This window comes from Dryobates pubescens, chromosome 36 (genome assembly GCF_014839835.1).
Source record: "Dryobates pubescens isolate bDryPub1 chromosome 36, bDryPub1.pri, whole genome shotgun sequence".
In the NCBI taxonomy this organism is placed as follows: domain Eukaryota; kingdom Metazoa; phylum Chordata; class Aves; order Piciformes; family Picidae; genus Dryobates; species Dryobates pubescens.
The window spans coordinates 5,703,108-5,722,322 of NC_071647.1; the positions used below are offsets into that span (position 1 = coordinate 5,703,108).

At 59.3% G+C, this 19,215-nt stretch overlaps 1 protein-coding gene across 1 annotated transcript in view; it reads left to right on the forward strand.

Annotated features, from left to right (window-relative positions):
- Positions 1 to 15,702, forward strand: part of SCN4A (sodium voltage-gated channel alpha subunit 4) — a 53,116-nt gene extending 37,414 nt beyond the window's left edge. The window contains exons 17-25 of the mRNA XM_054176621.1: positions 714 to 868; positions 3,553 to 3,726; positions 5,194 to 5,316; positions 6,319 to 6,597; positions 7,971 to 8,024; positions 9,129 to 9,266; positions 11,446 to 11,550; positions 13,304 to 13,574; positions 14,525 to 15,702. Of these exons, the coding sequence (XP_054032596.1) occupies positions 714 to 868; positions 3,553 to 3,726; positions 5,194 to 5,316; positions 6,319 to 6,597; positions 7,971 to 8,024; positions 9,129 to 9,266; positions 11,446 to 11,550; positions 13,304 to 13,574; positions 14,525 to 15,702 (2,477 nt within the window). The remainder of the gene's footprint in view (positions 1 to 713; positions 869 to 3,552; positions 3,727 to 5,193; positions 5,317 to 6,318; positions 6,598 to 7,970; positions 8,025 to 9,128; positions 9,267 to 11,445; positions 11,551 to 13,303; positions 13,575 to 14,524) is intronic.
- Positions 15,703 to 19,215: the final 3,513 nt, after the last annotated feature.

Below are 19,215 nucleotides of genomic sequence, written 5' to 3' on the forward strand. Positions count from 1 at the left end.
TCCAGATCCTCCTGAAGCATGGCCAGAGATGGAGAGAAGGGATCCTGCCCCACTGCTCAGACCTCCCCTGCAGGGCTGTGCCCAGCTGTGGAGTCCTCAACACAAGAGAGATGTGGGCCTGATGGAGAGGGTCCAGAGAAGGCCACAGAGATGCTCAGAGGGATGGAGAAGCTCTGCTGTGGGGACAGGCTGGGAGTTGGGGTTCTTCAGCCTGGAGAAGAGAAGGCTCCAGGGAGACCTTAGAGCTGCATTTCAGTATCTGAAAGGGACCTACAGGCAGGCTGGGGAGGGGCTGTGGGGATAGGATGAGAGGCAATGGTTGGGCACTGGAGCAGGGCAGAGTTAGGTTGGGCATCAGGAGGAAGCTCTGCACAGGGAGGTGGTGGAGGCTCCATCCCTGAAGACGTTCAAGGTCAAACTTGCTGTGGCCCTGAGCAGCCTGCTCTAGCTGGAGCTGTCCCTGCTGACTGCAGGGGGGTTGCACAAGATGCCCTTGGAGGGTGCCCTCCAGCCCAGTCCATTCTATGACTCTACCCCCGGGGGGCTGACCCCTGTGGGGCTTCCCTCTCCCGTGCACAGCCTCGGAGCCAGCAGGATCCTCCTCCAGCCTCTCCCTCGGAGGCTTCGAAAGGACACAAAGAGCAGAGCAGGGCCCCTCAGAGGCCAAAGGGCCTGGCCAGGAGGTGCCCCACAGCTCTCTGTGCCGTCCCCAGGCTGTGTGAAGAGGTTCCCCTGCCTCCATGTGGACATCAGCAGCGAGAGGGGGAGGGTCTGGTGGACCCTGCGCCGCACCTGCTTCCGCATCGTGGAGCACGACTGGTTCGAGACCTTCATCGTCTTCATGATCCTCCTCAGCAGCGGGGCCCTGGTAGGTCCTGCCCCCCACCCTGCCCCCCTGGCTCCCCTGCAGGAGGCCCTGGAATGGAGCAACCATCCTCATGAAGCTAAGGAGGTGGTGCAGAGGGTTTCATGGGAGCTCTAGGAGAGGGGTTGGACTTGGTGATCTCACAGGGTGTGAGGGGCTGGAAGGGACCTCTGGAGAGCTCCCAGTCCAAGCCCCTGCCAGAGCAGGAGCACGGAACCCAGCACAGGTCCCACAGGAACACATCCAGGCAGGGCTGAAAAGGCTCCAGAGCAGGAGACTCCACAACCTCTCTGGGCAGCCTGCTCCAGGGCTCTGGGACCCTCACAGTGCAGAAGTTCCTCCTCAGGTTGAGCTGGAACCTCCTGTGCTGGAGTTGATATCCATGGCCCCTTGGCCTATCCCAGGGCACAACTGAGCAGAGCCTGTCCCTGTCCCTTCCTTCCTGACCCCCAGCCCTCAGGATGTTGATAGACATTGATCAGATCCCTCTCAGTCTTCTTCCCAGACTGAACAGCCCCAGGGCTCTCAGCCTCTCCTCCCCAGGCAGTGCTGCAGTCCCTTCAGCATCCTTGCAGCCCTTCCTTGGACTCTCTCCAGCAGATCCCTGTCCCTCCTGAGCTGGGCAGCCCAGAGCTGGATGCAATACTCCAGGTGAGGTCTCCTGCACTGGACAGGGATCAACTCAAGAGAGTCCAACAGAGGGCTGCAAGTCCTGCAGGCTCCCCCAGTTCCTCACAGGCCCCACTGGATAATAGAAACTGGAAATGGTCCAGCTGACCCACAGCCACCAAGCTGTCTCTGGATGCAATACTCCAGGTGAGGTCTCACTAAGGCAGAGTAGATCTCTTCCACCCTCAAGAGATCTGTGAGGCTATGACTCTGTCATTCCATGCTTCTGTGATCCCAGAACAGCACACCTTTCCTGTAGCTCCTGTCTCCACTCCAACTTCCATGCCTCAGAAACCTAGGACCTGTCAAACCAACTCAAACCTCTGGGTGATGGCAACCCAGGAGCATGGGCAGGGCCCTGGCAGCACACTGGGGGCTGTGGCCCTCACCTGGCTGCCTCCTGTGCAAAAGAAGACAGCTGTGGGCAGATGTTTGACTTCAAACCCTGTTTGCCTCAGGTCTGCCCAGTGCCTTGCAAGGGGATTTAAACCTCCTCCCCTTGACCTCCAAGAGCTCTGCATCAGTATGGCCCCCCCTGTACAACCCTCCCCAGCATCCACCATGGGCAGTGATCCGTGGGCTCAAGGGGTTGCTATCACCTACAGCCTCCCCTGCTGCTCTGGATGTCAGCCATGACCTATCTGCACCATCTCTCCAGCTCCCTCTGCATGGTTCCTCACTTCACTGCCTCCACAACTGCTGTCAGGAGGTGCTTTAGGAATCAACCATGGTGATAGAGAGGCTGAGGGAGCTGGGGTTGTTCAGCATGGAGAAGAGCAGGCTCAGGGGAGACCTTCTTGCTCTCTGCAACTCCCTGCAGGGAGGTTGGAGCCAGGTGGGGGTTGGTCTCTTCTCCCAGGCAAGTAGCACCAGAACAAGAGGACACAGTCTCAAGCTGTGCCAGGGGAGGTTTAGGCTGGAGGTGAGGAAGAAATTCTTCCCAGCAAGAGAGATTGGCCACTGGAATGTGCTGCCCAGGGAGGTGGTGGAGTCCCCATCCCTGGAGGTGTCCAAGAAGGGAATGGATGAGGCACTTGGAGCCGTGGTTTCGTTGCTCAGATGGTGCTGGGTGAGAGGTTGGACTCCATGATCTCAAAGGTCTCTTCCAACCTGGTTGATTCTACTCTGTCCTACTCTGTTCTACTCTGCTCTGTTCTGTTCTACTCTGCTCTGTTCTACTCTGTTCTGTTCTGCTCTGTTCTGTTCTACTCTGTTCTGTTCTGTTCTACTCTGTTCTGTTCTGTTCTACTCTGCTCTGTTCTGTTCTACTCTGCTCTGTTCTGTTCTACTCTGCTCTGTTCTGTTCTGTTTTGTTCTACTCTGTTCTGTTCTGTTCTGTTCTGCTCTGTTCTGTTCTGTTCTGCTCTGCTCTGTTCTGTTCTGCTCTGCTCTGTTCTGTTCTACTCTGCTCTGTTCTGTTCTGTTTTGTTCTACTCTGTTCTGTTCTGTTCTGTTCTGTTCTACTCTGCTCTGTTCTGTTCTACTCTGCTCTGTTTTGTTCTGTTTTGTTCTACTCTGTTCTGTTCTGTTCTGTTCTACTCTGCTCTGTTCTGTTCTGTTCTGTTCTACTCTGCTCTGTTCTGTTCTACTCTGCTCTGTTCTGTTCTACTCTGCTCTGCTCTGTTCTGCTCTGCTCTGTTCTGCTCTGCTCTGTTCTGCTCTGCTCTGCTCTGTTCTGCTCTGCTCTGTTCTGTTCTGTTTTGTTCTACTCTGTTCTGTTCTGTTCTACTCTGCTCTGTTCTGTTCTACTCTGCTCTGTTCTGTTCTGTTCTACTCTGCTCTGTTCTGTTCTACTCTGCTCTGTTCTGTTCTACTCTGCTCTGTTCTGTTCTCTTCTCATTCTCCTGCCCCGGTGGGAGGCAAGAGAGGATCTGCCTGGCCTCAAACGGGGACAACATTTCAAGCTGGCCCCAAGCCCTAGGGAGGCAGGGAGCAGGCAGGGGTGGCTGTGGCTGCCCTGGGGGCTGCAGGGGCTCTGCTGGGAGCAGGCCTGTCAGGCAGCCCCATGCCTCTTGCAGGCCTTTGAGGACATCTACATCGAGCAGCAGAAGGTGATCCGCACCATCCTGGAGTACGCCGACAAGGTCTTCTCCTACGTCTTCGTGCTGGAGATGCTGCTCAAGTGGGTGGCCTATGGCTTCAAGGTCTACTTCACCAACGCCTGGTGCTGGCTGGACTTCCTCATTGTTGATGTAAGTGGGGCCTGAGGAGCACCTCTGGAGCCACAGGTAGCCGAGGGGGGGCTGGGAGCAGGATGGGATTGCTGCAGGCTCTTGGAAATGAGCTTCTTGTAATGCTCCAGGCTGGGGTCAGAGTGGCTGAGAGCAGCCAGGCAGAAAGGGACCTGGGGGTGCTGGTTGACAGCAGCTGAACAGGAGCCAGCAGCGTGCCCAGATGGCCAAGAAGGCCAAGGGCAGCCTGGCCTGCAGCAGGAAGAGTGTGGCCAGCAGCAGCAGGGAAGTCCTTGTGCCCTGTGCTCAGCACTGCTGAGGCCACACCTGGAGTCCTGTGCCCAGTTCTGGGCTCCTCAGGTTAGGAAAGAGGTTGAGCTGCTGGAAGGTGTCCAGAGAAGGGCAAGAAAGCTGGGGAGGGGTCTGGAGCACAGCCCTGGGAGGAGAGGCTGAGGGAGCTGGGGTTGCTTAGCCTGCAGAAGAGGAGGCTCAGGGGAGACCTTCTTGCTCTCTGCAACTCCCTGCAGGGAGGTTGGAGCCAGGTGGGGGTTGGTCTCTTCTGCCAGGCAAGCAGCACCAGAACAAGAGGACACAGTCTCAAGCTGTGCCAGGGAAGGTTCAGGCTGGAGGTGAAGAGAAAGTTCTTCCCAGAGGGAGTGATTGGCCACTGGGATGTGCTGCCCAGGGAGGTGGTGGAGTCCCCATCCCTGGAGGTGTTTAGGAAGAGAGGATTGGATGTGGCATTTGGAGCCATGGTTTAGTTGTCAGGTGTTGGGTGAGAGGTTGGATTTGATAAGCTCTGAGGTCTTTTCCAACCTTATTGATTCCATGATTCTTCCCTGTGAGGGTCCCAGAGGCCTGGAGCAGGCTGCCCAGAGAGGTTGTGGAGTCTCCTTCTCTGGAGCCTTCCCAGCCCTGCCTGGATGTGTTCCTGTGGGACCTGTGCTGGGTTCTGTGCTCCTGCTCTGGCAGGGGGTTGGACTGGAAGCTCTCCAGAGCTCCCTTCCAACCCCTCACATCCTGTGATGCTGTACACTTAAAGGACCATGGCCTGGCTGTGGAATGAGGGCTCAGAGCATCACTTAAAGTAGTCCTCCACAGGAAGGGTCACTTCTTCCCCTGGCTGCCTTTCAAAGCCTTCCTGTTTCCTGCTCAAGCCAAGAACCAGCCCAAGCTGTTCCACCAGACCCCAGAAGAGATGTGGAGGGCCAAAGGGTCTCCCAAATGCTCTGTGTCAGGGCAGCTCCTTCCTCCTGGGCAGTGTTTCTGCAGCCCCCACCCCCTCCACCCTCACACCCAGAAGCAGGGACAGCCTCAGGTGGTCGCTCACCAGGAACCCAAGGACTCGACGCCGGTCCCTGCGTCCCACGAGAAGGCCACCAGCCTGGGGGGCTGCTGGGGAGAGAGGGAAGGGCAGGGGCTGCAGGAGCATGGCTCAGCTGGCTTCCACCTTGAGGTGCTGCTGATCCCTTGGGCTGCTCCTTGCAGGTCTCCCTGATCAGCCTGACAGCCAACTGGTTGGGGTACTCCGAGCTGGGAGCCATCAAGTCCCTGCGGACCCTGCGGGCGCTGCGCCCCCTGCGCGCCCTCTCCAGATTCGAAGGCATGAGGGTAAGGACCCCCCCCAGGTGCTGCTGGCACAGCCAGCCTGGCACCAGCCAGAAGTCACCTCCCCCAGGTGGCTGAGCAGCAGGGCTGGCACTGGGAGCTCCAGGAGAGTGGTTGGGCTCAGGGGTCTCTGAAGTCTCTTCCAGCCTCGGCGGTTCTGTGCTTCCCTGCTCAGGGACACTGCCCTGGGAGGAGAGGCTGAGAGCCCTGGGGCTGCTTAGTCTGGAGAGGAGAAGGCTGAGGAGGGACTTAATAAATGCTTGTAACTATCTGAGGGCTGGGGGTCAGGAGGGAGGGGACAGGGACAGGCTCTGCTCATGTGCACCCTGGGATAGGCCAAGGGGCAATGGATGTAAGCTCCAGCACAGGAGGTTCCACCTCGACATGAGGAGGAACTTTGCACTGTGAGGCTCCCAGAGCCCTGGAGCAGGCTGCCCAGAGAGGTTGTGGAGTCTCCTCTGGAGCCTTCCCAGCCCTGTCTGGATGTGTTCCTGTGGGACCTGTGCTGGCAGGGGGTTTGGACTGGATGATCTCCAGAGGTCCCTTCCAACCCCTGACATCCTGTGAGCCTCTGGTCCCTGCTGTCCTTTGCTAACAGGCAAGTCCAAAAAGCATCCTTGAGGTTCACCACACAGGAGGGAAAAACTTTCTCACTCTGCTGCCCAGAGAGGTTGTGGAGTCTCCTTCTCTGTGGCCTTCCCAGCCCTGCCTGGATGTGTTCCTGTGGGACCTGAGCTGGGTTCTCTGCTCCTGCTCTGGCAGGGGGGTTGGGCTGGAGGACCTCCAGAGCTCCCTTCCAACCTCTAACATCCTGGGATCTGTGATCCCAGCTGGATTCAGGGCCCTCCAGACCAGTGAGGTCAATGCAAAGCTGCCTCTGACCCAGCTGGAGCCCGCTTGGTGCTGCTGGGAGGGTCGGGGAAGGGTCCGGCTGGTCGCCGGGGGCCGTGGGGGCATCCCGGCCCCCCCGGGGCAGCTCCCCCACGGTCTGCTCTGCGCTTGCAGGTGGTGGTGAACGCCTTGCTGGGTGCCATCCCCTCCATCATGAACGTGCTGCTGGTGTGCCTGATCTTCTGGCTGATCTTCAGCATCATGGGGGTGAACCTGTTTGCAGGGAAGTACTACCGCTGCGTCAACACCACCACCGGCGAGCTCTTCCCCATCAGCGAGGTCAACAACAAGAGCGACTGCATGGCCCTGCTGCACACCAGCCAGGTCAGGTGGCTCAATGTCAAGGTCAACTTCGACAACGTGGGCCTGGGATACCTCTCCCTGCTGCAGGTGGTAGGTACTGAAAGCAGCTGCTGCCCCTCCAAGGGGGCTTGGCGCTGACAGTCGCTGCTCTGCCCGGTGCTCGGCACTGCTTAGGGCCACACCTGGAGTCCTGTGCCCAGCTCTGGGCTCCTCAGCTTAAGAAGGACATTGAGAGACTTGGAGGTGTCCAGAGAAGGGCAAGAAAGCTGGGGAGGGGTCTGGGGCACAGCCCTGGGAGGAGAGGCTGAGGGAGCTGGGGTTGCTTAGCCTGCAGAAGAGGAGGCTCAGGGGAGACCTTCTTGCTCTCTGCAACTCCCTGCAGGGAGGTTGTAGCCAGGTGGGGGTTGGTCTCTCCTCCCAGGCAAGCAGCATCAGAACAAGAGGACACAGTCTCAAGCTGTGCCAGGGGAGGTATAGGCTGGAGGTGAGGAGAAAGTTCTTCCCAGCAAGAGAGATTGGCCCTGGGGATGTGCTGCCTGGGGAGGTGGTGGAGTCCCCATCCCTGGAGGTGTTTAGGAAGAGCCTGGATGAGGCCCTTGGTGCCATGGTTGAGTTGATCAGATGGTGCTTGGGGAGAGGTTGGACTTGATGACCTCAAAGGTCTTTTCCAACCTGGTTCATTCCTGTTCTGTTCTGTTCTGTCCCAGCCTGGCTCCACAGAGGTGTTTGAGGAAGTAGGATGGGAGGTTCCCCTCCCCATCTAATCTTCACAAGTGAGGCCACATTTGGAATCCTGAGTCCAGCTCTGGGCTCCCCAGTTCAAGAGACAGAGAACTGCTGGAGAGAGCCCAGGGGAGGCTGCAAAGCTGCTGAGGGGCCTGGAGCAGCTCTGGGAGCAGCAAAGGCTGAGAGCCCTGGGGCTGAGAGCCTGCAGAAGAGCAGCCCCAGAGGGCAGCTGAGCAATGCTCAGCAAGAGCTAAAGGCTGGGGGGCAAGAGGCTGGGGCCAGACTCTGCTCAGTGCTGCCCAGGGACAGGGCAAGGGGCAGTGGGCACAAACTGGAACCCAGGGGGTTCAACTTCTTTGGTGTGAGGGTGCTGAGGCCTGGAGCAGGCTGCCCAGAGAGGCTGTGGAGTCTCCTTGTCTGGAGAGATCCTTGGCAAGCTGCTGTGGGTGCCCCTGCTGGATGATGCTGGGATTCTGGGGTGCTGGGGAGTGCCTGCCTGCTGAGCTCAGCCACAGCACAGAGCTTGTGCTGCTCTCTGGTGTGCAGCTGCAGATTGTGCTTCTGAGCCTTGCTGCTGCTCTGGGGATGCAACTCATGGGCCCTCCCCTGCCATTCCCACCTGAGGAACCCCAGGCCAGGCAGGCATGGCCAGAGCTGAACCCCCAGAACAACTCCATCAGCCTGCACTCTTCCCTAGCCCCAGAGAGCTAATCTGTCCCTCTGCTCTGTCCCCACAGGCAACCTTCAAGGGCTGGATGGACATCATGTATGCAGCTGTGGACTCCCGGGAGGTGAGGAGGCAGCAGGGAAGGCTCACACCAAGCATGGCTCAACCCTAGCTGGCCCTGACAGCCTGGGAGCAGAGACCTGGGGCTGAGGAGGAGCTCAGGGTGGGCTGGGGATGGACCTCTCAAATGCATCACCCCCCCAGGCACTGCCTGTTGGGGCTGGTGGGGCTGCCTGCATCCCACCCTTGGCTTTGGCTGGGACATGAGATAAGGAGTGGAGAAATGCCCTGAGCTGCACAGCCTCAGCTGGGTGCCTTCTGCTGCAAGGTTCTGCACATGGAGCCCTGCAACCCTCCTATCAACCCAGGCTGGATGGAGGGCTGGAGAGCAGCCCTGTGGAGAAGAGCCTGGGGGTGCTGGTGGGGGAAAAGCTGGAGGTGAGCTGGCACTGAGCACTGCCAGCCAAAGCCAGCTCTGGCCTGGGCTGATCCCCAGCAGTGTGGGCAGCAGGGGCAAAGGGAGGATTCTGCCCCTCTGCTGTGCTCTGCTGAGACCCCCCTGGGGTCCAGAGGAGGCCATGAAGATGCTCAGAGGGTTGGAGAGCCTCCCCTATGGGGACAGGCTGAGAGTTGGGGCTGTTCAGTCTGGAGAAGGCTCCAGGGAGACCTCAGAGCAGCCTTCCAGTACCTGAGTGGGCTGCAGGAGAGCTGGGGAGGGACTTCTGACAAGGGCTGGGAGTGCCAGGCTGAGGAACAATGGCTTTGAGCTGGGAGAGGAGAGACTGAGACTGGAGAGGAGGAAGGAACTGTTGAGAGTGAGGCTGGGGAGACTCTGGCACAGGCTGCCCAGGGAGGCTGTGGCTGTCCCCTGCCTGGAGGTGTTGAAGGCCAGGCTGGATGAGGCCTTGGGCAAGCTGTGCTGGGGGGAGGTGTCCCTGTCCATGGCAGGGGGTTGGCACTGGCTGATCCTTGAGGTCCCTTCCAACCCTTGAGCTCTGTGGTTCTGGGAATGGCCTTTCCCTCTCTGCTCCCCCAGGGACCACTCAGCCTAAGGGCTCGGAGCAGCCACCCCCCAGCCCTGTCTGGAGAGAGTGCCCCCTTGGCCAGGAGCTGGGGGCCATGCTTCCTGGAGGGGCTTCATCTCCTGTTCCCCCTCTCTCCTGGGCAGATTGAGGAGCAGCCCTCCTACGAGATCAACCTCTACATGTACATCTACTTCGTCATCTTCATCATCTTCGGCGCCTTCTTCACCCTGAACCTCTTCATCGGGGTCATCATCGACAACTTCAACCAGCAGAAGAAAAAGATGAGTACCTGCAGGGGCCTGCAGCCCCCCTGTGCCCCGGGGCACTGCCCCAGCCTGGAGGGGACCAGCACACCAAGGCTGCCGTGCCTGCACGGAGCCCTGGCAGGATGAATCCCTGCTGCCTGCCAGCGGCCTCCTGCAGGGGGACCCAGGAGCAAGCAGCGCCTGGGGATGTGTCCTGGCCACAGCACTGCCAGAGGGCTTCAGAGCAGCAGGCTTGGGAGGGAGAGGGAATGGTTGGGCTTGAGGCTCTGAAAGGGCTTCCCCAGCCAAAACGATTCTCTGGTTTATTGCTGAGTGCAGAGGGAGGAGGCAGCGGAGTGCAGAGAGACAGAGAGCTGTGGAGAGGGTCCAGGGGGGGCCACAGAGCTGCTGAGGGGCCTGGAGCAGCTCTGGGAGCAGCAAAGGCTGAGAGCCCTGGGGCTGAGAGCCTGGAGCAGAGCAGCCCCAGAGGGCAGCTGAGCAATGCTCAGCAAGAGCTAAAGGCTGGGGGGCAAGAGGCTGGGGCCAGGCTCTGCTCAGTGCTGCCCAGGGACAGGACAAGGGGCACAAACTGGCACCCAGGAGGCTGCATCTGAGCAGGAGGAGAAACTTCTTTGGTGTGAGGCTGCTGGAGGCCTGGAGCAGGCTGCCCAGAGAGGTTGTGGAGTCTCCTGGTGTGGAGAGCTTCCAACCCCCCCTGGGCACTGTGCTGCTGGGCAAGCTGCTGGGGGAGCCCTGCTGGAGCAGGGGCTTGGACTGGAGGATCTCCAGAGGTCCCTTCCAGCCCCCAGCATGCTGGGATCTGGGCATTCCATGAGATCTGTCTGTCCTGTGGGCTGTGCCACAGCAGGCATGGTCAGACACCTGTGCCAGCACTGTGATGTCTCCCACCCCATGCCCCCCTCCCCTCCTTTTTCCCTGCATCCAGAAGAGAGCCAACCTCTGCTTCCAAGTGAGGAGCACAGGGCTGATGGCCCAGGGAAATGAGGAGTGGGTGAGTGCCATGGAGCATCCTGATTGTGCCAAGCAAGCTCTGAAGCACTCTGAGATGCTGCCTTGGTCCCAGCAGCACCTGGGCAGCAAGGAGAGGGTGAGGCCCAGCAGAGCAGGAGGTTGCAGCAGGAAACTCCACTGCTGCAGTGAGCACCCAGGGGTGAGCTGGCCTGAGGGAAGCAGCTTAGAAAAGGGCAAGCAGGGAGGAAGCAGGTTGTGGTGAGGTGGAGTTGGCCTCTTCTGGCAGGTAACTACTGACAGGAGAGGAGGAACTGGCCTGGAGCTGTGCCAGGGGAAGGTTAGGTTGGAGATGAGGAACAATTTCTTCGCTGCAGGAGTGGTCAGGGGTTGGCACAGGCTGCCCAGGGAGGTGGTGGAGTCCAGAAAGCTGTGGCCATGGCACCTGGGGCCAGGGTTTGATGGCCCTGGTGGTGCTGGGCTGCTGGTTGGACTGGGTGAGCTCAGAGAGCTTTTCCAAGCCAAACTCTTCTGTGATGCTCTCAGTGTGGTGGTGCCAAGGGCCAGCTCCATGGTGAGCAAAGAGAGAATCCCAGCATGGGCTTGGTAGGAAGGGACTCTGAAAGGTCACCTTGTGCAACCCCCCTGCAGGCAGCAGGGACACCTCCAACTAGAGCAGGTTGCTCAGGGCCCCAGCAAGTCTGACCTTGAATGGCTCCAGGGATGGGACCTCCAGCACCCCTCTGAGCAACCTGCCCCAGTGTTTCCCTCCCCTCACAGCTGAGTGACTGGGGTGGGGGGAGGAGGGGAGGGGTGTCACAGCTGACCCAAGAAGCTGAGCTGTTCCCTTGGGTGGGCAAAAGAAAGAGAGATGAGAACACTGAATCTCCACATCCACCATCCAGCTCAGGGAGCTGTGGGAAGAAGCAGAGAGGTGAAAAGCCCAGAGGTGTGGTGTTGAGTGAGGGGAGAAAGGAGGTGCAGAGGGCTCCAGAACCAGCAAACCAGGGATGGGACCTCCAGCACCCCTCTGAGCAGCTTAGAGGCCATGGTGGTGCTGGGCTGCTGCTTGGCCTGGATGCTCCCAGAGGGCTTTGCCAGCCTGGATGAGTCTCTGATTCACTGAGTCAGTGCCATGGGCCAGGGGCTGGCAGGAGCTTGGCTGTATGCTCCTGGTGCCCCATGGTCAGAGGTGCTCGGTGGGAAGAGGTGATGCCAAGACTAACAGCAGTGATTCTCTTTATACTTTGGAGGCAAAGACATCTTCATGACAGAGGAGCAGAAGAAATACTACAATGCCATGAAGAAGCTTGGCTCCAAGAAACCCCAGAAGCCCATCCCCAGGCCCCAGGTAGGTTGGGTGCAGCACCCTGGAGAGCAGCAGGGAGGGAGCGCTTCGGGGCCCCCAGGGAACAAGAAGGCTCTAGGGGAGAGCAGTTGCCAGCACAAGGAGCCAAATCCTGGCTCCCCAGTGCTGCTCCTCACACAGGACCTTGTCAAGAGCTTCAGAAGCCCTTCAGATCAAGCAGCCTCCTTTGGCTTTGCTCTTCAGCCCTGGATCTGCTGGGGGGGGAGAGGAGGAGGATCCCTTTTACAGGGCTTGGAGTTGGGAGAAGCTCAGCTCCCACCACTGCAGAAGGGACATGGATCCAGGCAGTGCCCTTGGGCATGGGTCTGACAGCCCTGCTCAGGGCAAGCCTTTCCCTCCTGTTTCTTTGTGCCCTGCTGCATTGTTAGCTGTGGATACAGAGGGCAGCTGAGCTGGGTTAGGAACTGGCTGGAGGCTGAGCCCAGAGAGTGGTGGTGAATGGTGCCACAGCCAGCTGGCAGCCAGGCACCAGTGGTGTGCCCCAGGGATCAGTGCTGGGCCCCAGCCTGCTCAATATCTTTATTGATGATCTGGAGGAGGGCATTGAGTCCATCAGCAGGAAATGTGCAGCTGACACCAAGCTGGGGGCAGGAGTTGATCTGCTGGAGGGGAGAGAGGCTCTGCAGAGGGACCTCAACAGACTGGGCAGATGGGCAGAGGCCAAAGGCAGGAGATTGAACACATCCAAGTGCCAGGGGCTGCACATTGGCCACAGCAACCCCAGGCAGTGCTGCAGGCTGGGGGCAGAGTGGCTGAAAGCAGCCAGGCAGAGAGGGACCTGGGGGTGCTGGTTGATGGTAGGCTGAACATGAGCCAGCAGTGTGCCCAGGGGGCCAAGAAGGCCAAGGGCATCCTGGCCTGCAGCAGGAAGAGTGTGGCCAGCAGGAGCAGGGAAGTCCTTGTGCCCTGTGCTCAGCACTGCTGAGGCCACACCTGGAGTCCTGTGTCCAGCTCTGGGCTCCTCAGGTCAGGAAAGAGGTTGAGCTGCTGGAAGGTGTCCAGAGAAGGGCAACAAAGCTGGGGAGGGGTCTGGAGCACAGCCCTGGGAGGAGAGGCTGAGGGAGCTGGGGTTGCTTAGCCTGCAGAAGAGGAGGCTCAGGGGAGACCTTCTTGCTCTCTGCAACTCCCTGCAGGGAGGTTGGAGCCAGGTGGGGGTTGTTCTCTTCTGCCAGGCAAGCAGCAGCAGAACAAGAGGACACAGTCTCAAGCTGTGCCAGGGGAGGTTTAGGCTGGACGTGAGGAAGAAGTTCTACACAGAGAGAAAGATTGGCCACTGGGATGTGCTGCCCAGGGAGGTGGTGGAGTCCCCATCCCTGGAGGTGTTTAGGAAGAGCCTGGATGAGGCCCTTGGTGCCATGGTTGAGTTGATCAGATGGTGCTGGGTGACAGCTTGGACTGAATGATCTCAAAGGGATTTTCCAATATAGGTGATTCTATTCTATTCTATTCTATTCTGTTCCATTCTATTCTTTGCCCACACCTCCTGGCCATGGTGCCACCAGTTGGGCTTCATCCTGCAAGGTGCTGGGCCTCCTCCCTCCATAACCTCTGGGGCCATGGGACCTGTGCACTGGCCACAGCCCTGAGCTTTCCTACACCCTTTCAAAGGTGGTTCCTTCTTCTTTTTCTCCTTGTCCTCCTCTTTGCTGTGTCTTTGGCTTGCTGTCTGTCTGTCTGCTGGTCCCACCTCACCCTCTGCTTCTCCCCCCCCACCCCCTCGTGGCCCTGCCTGCAGAACAAGGTCCAAGGGATGGTGTTCGACTTTGTCACCAAGCAAGTGTTTGACATCACCATCATGATCCTCATCTGCCTGAACATGGTGACCATGATGGTGGAAACAGATGACCAGAGTGAGCTCAAGACATCTGTCCTCTACAAGATCAACTTGGTCTTCATCGTCATCTTCACCGGGGAGTGTGTGCTCAAGATGTTTGCCCTGCGCCACTACTTCTTCACCGTCGGCTGGAACATCTTCGACTTCGTGGTGGTCATCCTCTCCATCCTAGGTGAGTCACAGGCTCTGAGGGGTTAAAAGGGACCTCTGCAGAGCTCCCAGTCCAACCCCCCTGCCAGAGCAGGGCCGCAGAATCCAGCACAGGTCCCACAGGAACACATCCAGGCAGGGCTGGGAAGGCTCCAGAGCAGGAGACTCCACAACCTCTCTGGGCAGCCTGCTCCAGGGCTGTGTGAGCTTCACAGTGCAGAAGTTCCTCCTCATGTTGAGGTGGAGCCTCCTGTGCTGTGGTTTCCATCCATTGCCCCTTGGCCTATCCCAGGGCACAGTGAGCAGAACCTGGCCCTGTCCCTTCCCTCCTGACCCCCAGGCCTCAGCTATTGATAGCCATTGATCAGATCCCTCTCAGCCTTCTCCTCTCCAGCCTGAACAGCCCCAGGGCTCTCAGCCTCTCCTCCCCAGGCAGTGATACTGTGAGACTGTGACATTTTTCTCCCTTCCTGCTCACAGTCTCACTAAGGTTGGAAGAGACCTCAAAGATCGAGTCCCTGGGCAGCACATCCCAATGCCGAACGACTCGCTCGGTGAAGAACTTTCTCCTCACCTCGAGTCTAAACTTCCCCTGGCACAGCCTGAGACTGTGTCACAGTCTCACAGTGTCACTAAGGTTGGAAGAGACCTTGAGGATCATCAAGTCCAACCTGGCACCACAGACCTCATGGCTAGACCATGGCTCCAAGTGCCACATCCAATCCCCTCTTGAACACTTCCAGGGCTGGGGACTCCACCACCTCCCTGGGCAGCACATCCCAATGCCGAACGACTCGCTCGGTGAAGAACTTTCTCCTCACCTTGAGCCTAAACCTCCCCTGGCACAGCTTGAGTCTGTGTCCCCTTGTTCTGCTGCCGGGTGCCTGTCCCCTACCTCGAACTCTGCAGCCACATTTGGAAGGCAGAGCCCAAACCCAACCACGCCTCTCCTTGCCCCCCTGCCCCCCGCAGGTATCGTCCTCTCGGACATCATCGAGAAGTACTTCGTGTCCCCCACGCTGTTCAGGGTGATCCGGCTGGCCAGGATCGGCCGCGTGCTGCGGCTGATCCGCGGGGCCAAGGGCATCCGCACGCTGCTCTTCGCCCTGATGATGTCCCTGCCTGCCCTGTTCAACATCGGCCTGCTGCTCTTCCTGGTGATGTTCATCTACTCCATCTTCGGCATGTCCAACTTCGCCTACGTCAAGCACGAGGCCGGCATCGACGACATCTTCAACTTCGAGACCTTCGGCAACAGCATGATCTGCCTCTTCCAGATCACCACCTCGGCCGGCTGGGACGGGCTGCTCAGCCCCATCCTCAACAGCGGGCCCCCCGACTGCGACCCCCACCTGGAGCACCCCGGCAGCCCCCTGCGGGGCGACTGCGGCAACCCCTCGGTGGGCATCTTCTTCTTCTGCAGCTACATCATCATCTCCTTCCTGATCGTGGTCAACATGTACATCGCCATCATCCTGGAGAACTTCAGCGTGGCCACGGAGGAGAGCGGCGAGCCCCTCTGCGAGGACGACTTCGAGATGTTCTACGAGACCTGGGAGAAGTTCGACCCCGACGCCACCCAGTTCATCGCCTACAGCACCCTCTCCGACTTCGTGGACACCCTGCAGGAGCCCCTCAAGATCCCCAAGCCCAACAAGATCAAGCTGATCACCATGGACCTCCCCATGGTGGCCGGGGACAAGATCCACTGCCTGGACATCCTCTTCGCCCTGACGAAGGAGGTGCTGGGCGACTCGGGGGAGATGGACGCCTTGAAGGCCACCATGGAGGAGAAGTTCATGGCGGCCAACCCTTCCAAGGTGTCCTACGAGCCCATCACCACCACCCTGAAGAGGAAGCACGAGGAGGTCTGCGCCACCAAGATCCAGAGGGCCTTCCGGAGGTACCTGCTGCGGCGCTCGGTGAAGCAGGCCTCCTACATGTACCGGCACGGCGCGGCCGAGGACGCCCCCGGGGAGGGCGCCCCGGAGAAGGCGGGGCTGCTGGCCACCAAAATGCAGCAGATGTATGGGAACAGCGGGGCAGGGGCGCAGGAGGCGGCCCCCGCCCTGGGCCTCACCCCCATGCCCGGCTCAGAGACGCCGGAGCCAGGGACGAGGGAGCGCGTGGTCAAGGAGTCGCTGGTGTAACGGCCCCGGCCCCCTCGCCTGGCCTCAGAGGACTTCCTTTGCACCTCCCTTGGGAGAGCTCTTCCCTGCTCAGCTCACCAGAGCTTAGACGTTGAGCGAACCTCAGCTCCTGCTGGTAGACTCCTTCACACCTGCAGCAGGGTCTCGCAGCCCCCCCTGGCTTCCAGAGCTCCCCGCAGGGCAGTCGATCCCAGGGGAGGTTCAGATTGGATGCCAGGAAGAAGCTCTTCCCCAGGAGGGTGCTGAGAGCCTGGCACAGGTTTGCCCAGGGAGGTGGTGGAAGCCTCCTGCCTGGAGGTGTTTGCAGCCAGGCTGGAGGTGGCTGTGGGCAACCTGCTGTGGTGTGAGGTGTCCCTGCCCATGGCAGGGGGTTGGGGCTGGCTGAGCCTTGAGGTCCCTTCCCTAACCCCTTTAAGGTCCCTTCCAACCCTGACGATTCTGTGATGATTCTGTGACTATTTGTCTTAAGAGAACTCAATGTGAAACCTGCTGGTGGTGGTGAAAGAGAAACATCTCCCTCCCTGAGATGGCCTCATGATGGGGATGGCCTCATGATGGGGATGGCCTCATGATGGGGGAATGGCCTCATGATGGGGATGGCCTCATGATGGGGATGGCCTCATGATGGGGAATGGCCTCATGATGGGGATGGCCTCATGATGGGGATGACCTCATGATGGGGAATGGCCTCATGATGGGGATGGCCTCATGATGGGGAATGACCTCATGATGGGGAATGGCCTCATGATGGGGATGACCTCATGATGGGGATGGCCTCATGATGGGGATGGCCTCATGATGGGGATGACCTCATGATGGGGATGGCCTCATGATGGGGATGGCCTCATGATGGGGATGACCTCATGATGGGGATGGCCTCATGATGGGGAATGGCCTCATGATGGGGATGGCCTCATGATGGGGAATGGCCTCATGATGGGGATGGCCTCATGATGGGGATGGCCTCATGATGGGGAATGGCCTCATGATGGGGATGGCCTCATGATGGGGATGGCCTCATGATGGGGAATGGCCTCATGATGGGGATGGCCTCATGATGGGGAATGGCCTCATGATGGGGAATGACCTCATGATGGGGAATGACCTCATGATGGGGAATGACCTCATGATGGGGATGGCCTCATGATGGGAATGACCTCATGATGGGGATGGCCTCATGATGGGGGAATGGCCTCATGATGGGGGAATGACCTCATGATGGGGATGGCCTCATGATGGGGATGGCCTCATGATGGGGATGGCCTCATGATGGGGATGACCTCATGATGGGGATGGCCTCATGATGGGGAATGGCCTCATGATGGGGAATGGCCTCATGATGGGGATGGCCTCATGATGGGGAATGGCCTCATGATGGGGATGACCTCATGATGGGGATGACCTCATGATGGGGAATGGCCTCATGATGGGGATGACCTCATGATGGGGGAATGGCCTCATGATGGGGATGGCCTCATGATGGGGATGACCTCATGATGGGGAATGGCCTCATGATGGGGATGGCCTCATGATGGGGGAATGGCCTCATGATGGGGATGGCCTCATGATGGGGATGACCTCATGATGGGGAATGGCCTCATGATGGGGAATGGCCTCATGATGGGGATGGCCTCATGATGGGGAATGGCCTCATGATGGGGAATGACCTCATGATGGGAATGGCCTCATGATGGGGATGGCCTCATGATGGGGATGGCCTCATGATGGGGAATGGCCTCATGATGGGGAATGGCCTCATGATGGGGATGGCCTCATGATGGGGAATGACCTCATGATGGGGATGACCTCATGATGGGGATGGCCTCATGATGGGGATGGCCTCATGATGGGGAATGACCTCATGATGGGGAATGGCCTCATGATGGGGATGGCCTCATGATGGGGAATGGCCTCATGATGGGGATGGCCTCCCTCAGCCACCAACCAAGGCAGGTGGCTGCCCTTGGACTTCAAAGCAATTAACTCTTGCTGTGATTTCAGGATGGAGAGGGAGGTTTTGGGGGCTTTGGTTTGCTTTTCCCTGCCCTCTCCTTCCTCCAGAGGAGCAACCAGGGCGAGGAGAGCCAAGAGAAACGACCACCAAGGGGAATTCCAACAACAGCCAACTCCAATGTCTTAAGCTAGCACCTTGCTTTGGGGGATCTGACTGAGCTTTAGGCCTTAAGCAGTGATTAATTGCTCATTCTCCTCCTCCTCCTCAGCCTTCTTGTCTTGGTTATCTACTGAGAAAGTGCAATCAATGTCTTAAAAGCCAAACCAGCAGTGTCCACAGGTTTCTGCTCTCAGGGTTTCAGCTGCAGGTGTCAAGGTCTCCCAGCAGATGTTGGCAGCCCAAATGCTGCAGGTCTCCAGGCTAGGAATGGGGAGGGGGGAAAGGGGGGGAGGGGAAAAGAGGATTTCCTTCACCTCTCTTCCCCTCTCAGCCAGAGGATTGGGGCAGGAAAGCCATGGGCAAAGGGTAAGGGTTGGGAAAACTCCACCAAGGACTGGGGGATGTCCCAGCCCTGGCCAGGGGCAGGCTGCTTGGGGCTGTGAGCAGCCTGCTCTGGCTGCAGGGGGTTGCCCTGGGTGACTTCTAAGCTCCCTTCTGACCCAAACCACTCTGGGATCCCATGGAGAGTGCCCAGGGCCCACAGCAAAACCCTCCTGGGGTTCTTCAGGCCCCACAGCAAGAGGGAAATGTCCCACTGGAGGTGAGACAAGGGGCTGGAGCAGGGGCTTGAGGGGTCCCTGCAGTGAGCTGCCTCAGTGGGGGCCCCTCAAGCACCTTCATGGAGTGTCCCCACCCCAAAACAGCCTGGCACAGCACCCCTGCCCTGCCAGGGGCTCTGGGGAGCACCCAGTGGCACAGGCTGGGCTCCCAGGGGAGCACCCAGTGGCAGGGGTTGGGCTCCCAGGGGAGCACCCAGTGGCAGGGGTTGGGCTCTCAGGGGAGCACCCAGTGGCAGGGGTTGGGCTCTCTGGGGAGCACCCAGTGGCACAGGCTGGGCTCTCAGGGGAGCACCCAGTGGCACAGGTTGGGCTCCCAGGGGAGCACCCAGTGGCAGGGGTTGGGCTCTCTGGGGAGCACCCAGTGGCACAGGTTGGGCTCTCTGGGATCCCTCCCAGGGCTCAGTGGTGACCCTGGGATCCCTCCCATGGCTCAGTGGTGTCCCTGGGATCCCTCCCATGGCTCAGTGGCTTCCCTGGGATCCCTTCCAGGGCTCAGTGGTGTCCCTGGGATCCCTCCCAGGGCTCAGTGGTTTCCCTGGGATCCCTCCCATGGCTCAGTGGTTTCCCTGGGATCCCTCCCATGGCTCAGTGGTGTCCCTGGGATCCCTCCCATGGCTCAGTGGTGTCCCTGGGATCCCTCCCATGGCTCAGTGGCGTCCCTGGGATCCCTCCCAGGGCTCAGTGGCTTCCCTGGGATCCCCCCCAGGGCTCAGTGGTTTCCCTGGGATCCCTCCCAGGGCTCAGTGGTGTCCCTGGGATCCCCCCCATGGCTCAGTGGTG